The sequence below is a fragment of the Dipodomys ordii genome, unplaced genomic scaffold, assembly GCF_000151885.1.
Source record: "Dipodomys ordii isolate 6190 unplaced genomic scaffold, Dord_2.0 Scaffold33, whole genome shotgun sequence".
NCBI lineage: Eukaryota > Metazoa > Chordata > Mammalia > Rodentia > Heteromyidae > Dipodomys > Dipodomys ordii.
In genome coordinates, this window is record NW_012267249.1 from 6,850,378 (window position 1) to 6,858,127 (window position 7,750).

Sequence of the window (7,750 nt, forward strand, 5' to 3'; positions counted from 1 at the left end):
TTCCACTGGGTGTGGTGTTACTCATAGACCTGACATTTATGAAACCATACATACTCAGTTCACCTCAGAGCAACAAGTGGAGTTAGTGACAATGGTAACTTCATTACAAAAACATCCAGACCCCATAAAAGTTTCGGCAGATTCATTTTATGTCCCTAATCTTTTCTAGCCATTGAAATAGCCTCTCTCTCCTCTCACCACCCTGATAAGTTACCCTTACTAACTCAATTACAACACCTTCTTCAAAATAGACAATCCCCACTGTTTTTAACACATATTCATGCTCATTCTCAATTTCCTGGACCATTAAACAGAAGGGACTGCTGCTGCTGCTGACCTATTGCATACAAGGGCATACATGCCCATACCACATTCCCCTTTACCACACCCACCATTGTTCAAGACTGTGATGTTTGCGCTCCATTACATTATACTACTCACTCAGCCAGTGCAAACCCACAAGGAGATTCCAGTAACACTTTGTGGCAAATGGACCTTACTCATACTACCTGATTTCCCAAACAACCTTATTTACATGTTGTAGATACCTTTTCATCCTTTACATGAGCAGTGCCCATGCCTCAGAATCAGCCCAAGCAACCATTACCACCCTTACACTTACTTTTCCTGTTAGGGGCCTTACTCATGCCATAAAAACGGATAATGGTCCCTCTTATACAAGTAAGAAGTGCTCTGCTGCATTCTGCAGGGAATGGCCAATTAAACATATTACTGACATTCCACATAATCCTCAGGGCCAGGCCATCGTGGAACAAGCCCATAAAATACAGAAGCTTCAATTATTAAAAAACAAAAAAGGGGGAACCCCAAGGGAAACCTCTTGCCTTAACCTTATTTACTCTAAAATTTTTAAATCTACCTCAAGGTGATCCTTACACTAGTGCTGAAAAGCATTTTACCTTTCCATCTTCATCTCAGTATCATACTCCTATACGGTTTAAAGAATTTGACCAATGGGGGGCTAGAAAGGTGACTTAGTGGTAGAGTGCTTGCCTTGCATGCATGAGGCCCTGGGTTTGATTCCTCAGCACCACATAAGCAGAAAAAGCCGGAAGTGGTACTGTGGCTCAAGTGGGAGAGCACTCACCTTGAGCTGAAGAGCTGAGGGACAGCACCCAGGCCCAGAGTTCAAGCCCTATGACCAACCAAGAAAAAAAAAAAAAAAAAAAAAACAAGAATAATTTGATCAATGGAAACCAGGACTAATGACTCATAGCGGGAAAGGGTATGCTTCTATCATTCCAGATGGATCCGCCAGCAATGTGTGGGTTCCTCTTTGGTTCATCTGACCCCAGAAGGATGACAATAGTACAACCTAAACCTAAGGAAGAAGAATTAACACATCGCTTTGCAGGCCTAAATGTGAAGACCCAATGATGCTATCGTCCTTACTGCAAGAAAACCAGCCAGATGCTACCAACATGGGGTCAGACTAAGGCGTTGTCAGAGAAGGGAGAAGGCATTTTGGTCAGTACTAAAAGCCCTAGAACATCTGAACATCTGTTTTTGGCCATGGTCGCACTGCTTGCCTGTATTTCTGTGGTGAGTAGCTAATATAAGTATCAGACCTATGTCCCTCACCCACCATTGTTAAGATTAGTAGATTGGCTAGAGCCTGTCATATTAATGACAGTGTGTATTTTCCTCCACCCTAGGACCCTGCAGGTCCTACTCATCCAGCTGAGGAAGGAACACATCCAGCTGAGGAAGGAACAATTATATCCTTAGGATTTGAGTCTCTTTACCAATGTTTTTGGGGGCACCCTTTGTTTACCAATAGGAAGATAAGTGTGGGTGTACATTTTGCCTGATTATATGTCTATTGACTATATGGGGCAATTCAATACACTTTCCTTAGTTTATATTGTTCAGAATCTTTCTTATACAAATTAGACTGGGTGACCAGCCAACCCTATATGCCAGGGCATTAAATATGGGAATTGGGTTTACATTCCTATTCAGTGGTCTCAGTGCCACAGCCCTAGAGGAAAAATTATACAGCATAATAATGGGGGCTCCCAGGGATGTTTCATGTTCTGAAAAACTTGTTGGTGATTGGTGTACTAGTAATTCTTCTGTTCAATGGCATTTATACAATGGAATTGTAAATCATGTAGAACCCACTTGTTTGCATACCTGGCTTGATGGAGGCCTTGCACCTCCTAGGCCAGGAATAAATTTTAAAGGACATTTGGGCCCTCAACAATGGTATTTATGGAAACTTGCTGTCCCCCTTTTATTTGTGGGTAGTGAGGCTTGAACTCTGGGCCTGGGCACTGTCCCTCAGCTCTTAAGCTCAAGGAGAGTGCTCTACCACTTGAGCTATAGAGCCACTTCTGGTTTTCTAGTGGTTTATTGGAGATAAGAGTCTCAGACTTTCTTGTCCAGGCTGGATTTGAACTGTGATCCTCAGATCTCAGCCTCCTGAGTAGCTAGGATTACAGGCGTGAGCCACTGGTGCCAGGCTGCTGCCCCATTTTATACAGCTTAAAATTGGATTGGTCTTTTTATTAGAGCCCATGAGGCAAACTATACATTTTATAGGAATCACTCTTCTTTTGTACAGGCAATGAATGAAACTTTGCATAGCTTAGATTGTTTTGATTGTCAACTTTTCACTTTTTTTTTTTTTTTGGTTGTGGTCTTGAACTTGGCCTGGGCACCATCCCTCAGCTCTTCAGCTCAAGGTTAGTGAGTAGCAGTTGAGCCACAGGGCCACTTCCGGTTTTCTGGTGGTTTATTGGAGATAGAGAGTCTCACAGACTTTCCTGCCCAGGCTGGCTCTTTGAACAGTAACCCTCAGATCTCAGCCTCTTGAGTAGCTAGGATTATAGGTGTGAGCCACTGATGCACGGCTAACTTTTTACCTTTTTAAATAGTTCTATTATTTTCAATATATCTTCTCAATTTCTCTTGATATTAGGATCTTGCTTAGGGTCCTCACCCAACCTTCGCAAATGAGCCCCACTGTAGGTTTGCTGACAGGAATCTTCTAGGGACTACTGAAAAGAACTAAGAGGTTTCTGGGCATAATTATAGCCACAGTCGTTGGACTGATTGTTGTTGCTGCGATTGCTGGAGTGGCTCTGCATACCACCCTGCAAACCAACGACTTTGTAGATAAGTGGCCCCAGGATTCCCATCAGTTGTGGATTAATCAGATAAATATTGAAGAGGACATTGAGTCCTGCATAAATACCCTACAACACATGGTCCAGTGGATGGGAGACCAGATAATTGATCTACAAAAACAACTCACCTTTAAATGTGAGTGGAGGGCTTGGAAGGTGGCTCAGTGATAGAGCGCTTGCCTTGCATGCATGAGGTCCTGGGTTCAATTCCCCAGCATCACATAAGCAAAAAGAAAAAAGAGCCGGAAGTGGCGCTGTGGCTCAAGTGGTAGAGCGTTAGCCTTGAGCTGAAGAGCTGAGGGACAGCGCCCAGGCTCAGAGTTCAGGCCCCACTACCGGACCCCAAAAGAAAAAAAAATGTGAGTGGAGCTCAACAAAGCTGTGTTACCCCCGCCCACTTCAATGCTACTAAAATCACTTGGCAGGAACTTCAGTACCATCTACAGGAATTGCAGGATAATTTGTCTTGGGACATACATCAGCTGTAACAAGAAGTCACTGAGACTTTCTTAGCACAGCTCCCTGGGGTAGGATACGAAGGTTAGCTGAAGGAACAGCATCTGTATTAGATTAACTAGACCCTCATACCTGGTGAAAGGGTTTTATTCACAGTGCTTTTAAGGGATTAACTGCATTGGGTCTTATGATGCTTGTGTTCTTTGCAGGATACAGCTGTCTCCACTCCAAAATAGCTAAAAATATCCCTTTCAGAAAAGAATCTCGTATTTGCTGTCCTCCACTTAGAAAACAAAAAAAGAGGAAGATGTCAGAGGCCCCAGCTCACATGACCCTGTCTAAGGATTTGTGCACTGTGAGGTTGTGTATGCTGGCGTACACAGACTGGGGTGGGGGAACTCCTTCAAAGTCTGGGCAAGAATCCCGATGCCCAGCCACAACCTCAGTGCCTCGTACAATTCCAATTAAAAGGGCCACAATTCAGAACACTGATATCATCAAATGCTAGAGAGGACATGAAACAATGGTAAGTTTCATTTACTACTGGTAGGGTCACAAAGTGGCACCCATTGGAGGAGAATTTGGTAGTTCTTTCATATTTACCTGGCTGACAACTAGTGTCTACATAAAATCTTGTGCACAGCTGTGTTTGTATCAGCTTTATTCCTAACTGCTAAAACTCAGAAGCAATCAGGATGTCCTTTGATAGGTGATTGAATGGTCACTTAAAAGACACCCTGTGGAGCTATGGCTCAGAGTGGTAGAGTACTAACTTTAAGCCAAACAGCTTAGGGATAGCACCTGGGCCCTGAGTTCAAGCCCCATATTTCTTACCTCCCTCCTCCCCCGCCCCCTCAAAAAGGCTAAATCATAACTACTCACGAGGCTGAGATCTGAGGATCACAGTTTGAAGCCATCTGAGGCAGGAAAGTCTGTGAGACTCTTATTTCCAATAAAACTACTCAGAAAGAGCTTCAAGTGGCACTGTGGCCCAACTGAGAGAACAATAGCCTTGAGCCTGAGAAGCTCACGGACAGTGCCCAGGACCTGAGTTCAAGCCCCCAAAACGCCTCTCCCCACCCCCCAAAAAAAAACACCCACCTAATTTGAATTTCTGATGAACAATGAATTAAACCCACCTTATCATAATGGACTATACAGCAGGCTGACTCTCCTACAGATAAAATGAACATTTCAAAATCTTGCCATTTCTGTTTCTCATAAGAAAAAGATCAACAGAAGCCACAGAATAGGGCCTAGAGGAGGGACTGGGACAATAAAGTTTAATATAGAAACAAAGACCACAAAATACACATATTTAACCAAGGCAAATACATTACACCACCAGAAACACCTATGTACTTACATCCTCCAGCTTGTCACAGTCTCTGTTCTCTGAGAAGTCTCCATTCCGGTCATCCTTCAGAGTCTTCAGGAACTCACTCTTCCTGTCGGTGGTTCGACGGGTCAACCTGGTCAGACGAGTGGTACTCATCTCCATTGGTGGGGTAGTGCTGGAGGGACTCTGGGAAAATACCACAAATAAGTTGCTCCTGATAGCAAACAGTAAGAACTGGGTTTTCTGGGTCACTTCCACATGACACTCATCTCCAGAATCTAGAAGCCTATTTATCATTATTTGTTTTGTTGGTTGTGGGTCTTGAACTCAGGGCCTGGGCAGTCTCTGAGCTCTTTTACTCAAGGCTAGCACTCTGCCAATTTGAACCACAGTGCCACTTCCGGTTTTCTGAGTAGTTAATCAGAGATAAGAGTCTCATGGGGACATTTCTGCTTGGGCTGGTTTGGAACCTCAATCCTCAGTTCTCAGCCTCCTGAGTAGCTAGGATTACAGGCATGAACCACAGGCATCCAGCTTATTTATAATTTTTATCAAATATAAACAATCTATTTAAAAAAGATACCAATTTTGCAGTCTTTATGGTTAATACTTCTGCCTTACAAAATATACTGCTATAACCTTTCTACTGGTACCAGCAGAATTCCATTTTAATGCAGACAATTCTTAGTCTATCAAGAGTTTTTACCCCAGTCGGGTACTGCCCTATTTTTGATACTAATGGGAAATATCAATCAGTAAAAAGTAACTCTCAGTTAATGGTTATAAAAGAAATGTCAGGCCGGGCGCCGGTGGCTCACAATCCTAGCTACTCAGGAGGCTGAGATCTGAGGATCACGGTTCAAAGCCAGCCAAGGCAGGAAAGTCTGAGACTCTTATCTCCAATAAACCAACAGAAAACCAGAAGTGGTGCTGTGGCTCTAGTGGTAGAGTGCTCGCCTTGAGCTGAAGAGAGCAAGGACAGCGCCCAAGCCTAGAGTTCAAGCCCCACGGCTGACCCAAAGAAAGAAAGAAAGAAAGAAAGAAACAGCAGGGCTGGGACTGTGGCTTATTGGTAGAGTGGCTTGCCTAACATGCATGAAGCCCTGGGTTCGATTCCTCAGCACCACATAAGCAGAAAAAGCCAGAAGTGGTTCTGTGGCTCAAGTGGTAGAGTGCTAACCTTGAGCTGAAGAGCTGAGGGACAGTGCCCTGGCCCAGAGTATTACTACATGTCAGATTGCCCATACTAGTGTAAATAATAGGGAAAGGGCAACTTTTGAGGGTGTCACTATATAGCCCATAGTGGCCTCAAATTTGCAATCCTACTGACTTTACCACTGAAGGACTGGGATTAGAGGCATTCACTACCACACCTGGATTGGAAATAGCGGCTTTAGAAAAGGGAGCCCTACATTATCCTCACTCACCTCTTTAGGAGAGCTTAGAACTGTGCCACCAGGCAATACCACTGGTTTGGTAACAGAGATTGGATTGGTAAAAGCAGACTCCCGGCTAGAGGAAAAGGATCCGGATTTATGTTCCATTCTGTTAGCTTTCCATGCATTGGGCTATATGGGAATAAAGAATAATTCAGACAAATAAAGCACACAAACAGAAACTCAGCTTGTAAAATCATAAATCAAAGAGGGAAATGTTATATGGGAATATAAGTTCCCAGAGCTTACCTGTCTCAACATGTATGGGAGGTACGCAACCTCATTCTGAGATTAGGCACTTGAAGGATAAAGGCAGATGGGAAAAAGGGCCATGGGAGGTTAAAAGGTATTTCTCAAAAAGAGAGCTCCAGTTCAGTCTGAGAAGTGCTGGGGTGATCAATGTTCAACAGCTTTCTTTACAGTGCTATTTCTCAAAGTATTTAATTGCACATAGGATCTGAAGCACATAGGATCTGAAGCATTAAACCCCAAAATGTTTCCTTTTATAGTGTGATTGTTAACGTCCACAAAGCAGATCAGAAACATGCTGTTTTCTAAGAATATTGAAGGCAATAGGCTACTTCCATGCCAAGGTGGACACTGCAATATCTGGACAATGCTGGTTTTAGTCCTGAGGCCCTTCTTTTGCTCAGTTTTGTGGGGTGTGGCCATGGCCCCAACTATGATGGCAATACTGTATAGCTGGAATATTCCATTATTTGTGTCAATCATACTGTCTGAGGAGACCAAGGAAGACGAGGCAGGTCAATGGAGTGGGACTGAAGCAAGTGGGAAACTTCTACTTAATTTTCCAGAATGAAACAATTAGAACCAAGAGACCTACAGGAAAAAGGAAGGGTCTGAGTGAAAAGAATTCCTTTCCATGGTTACCTTCTAGGATGAGGGTTATTAAGTAGAGATTAAGAAGAGAATAAACTTTACTAAATCATCTGTTGTGTACCAGATGCATGCCATGTTGTTTAACTGTTAAACCGATCAAATGTAGTAATGTTATTGCTTTTGTTCTGGCCCACAATGCCTCCAAAAAGAATGGACAAGCAGGTAAGAGACAGTGACCCAACTAGAATGAGGATTGTTTTTCAAAACAAAATCAAAAGATGCTTAGGTTAACTATCAACGATGATTTGAGTACTATCAGAAGCACTGTCATCACAAAGTACAGAAACCTGGGCTTTTGCTCCAGTAGCACCTTGTACAAAGGGATACTTACTTCTCTGCTCAATTTTATTCCAACTTAAGTCTATTTTTTTTTTTTGTCGGTCATGGGGCTTGAACTCTGGGCCTGGGCGCTGTCCCTCAGCTCTTCAGCTCAAGGCGAGCACTCTACCACTTGAGCTACAGCACCA

The 7,750-nt window shown here is 43.4% G+C and overlaps 1 protein-coding gene across 2 annotated transcripts in view; it reads right to left on the minus strand.

Annotated features, from left to right (window-relative positions):
- Gpbp1l1 (GC-rich promoter binding protein 1-like 1) overlaps positions 1-7,750 on the minus strand; it is a 79,789-nt gene that overhangs the window by 16,121 nt on the left and 55,918 nt on the right. For both annotated transcript variants that reach the window (XM_013016936.1, XM_013016935.1), the window contains exons 8-9: positions 6,375-6,515; positions 4,975-5,133 (exon numbers count right to left, since the gene is read on the minus strand). In XM_013016936.1, coding sequence (XP_012872390.1) covers positions 4,975-5,133; positions 6,375-6,515 — 300 coding nt within the window. The remainder of the gene's footprint in view (positions 1-4,974; positions 5,134-6,374; positions 6,516-7,750) is intronic.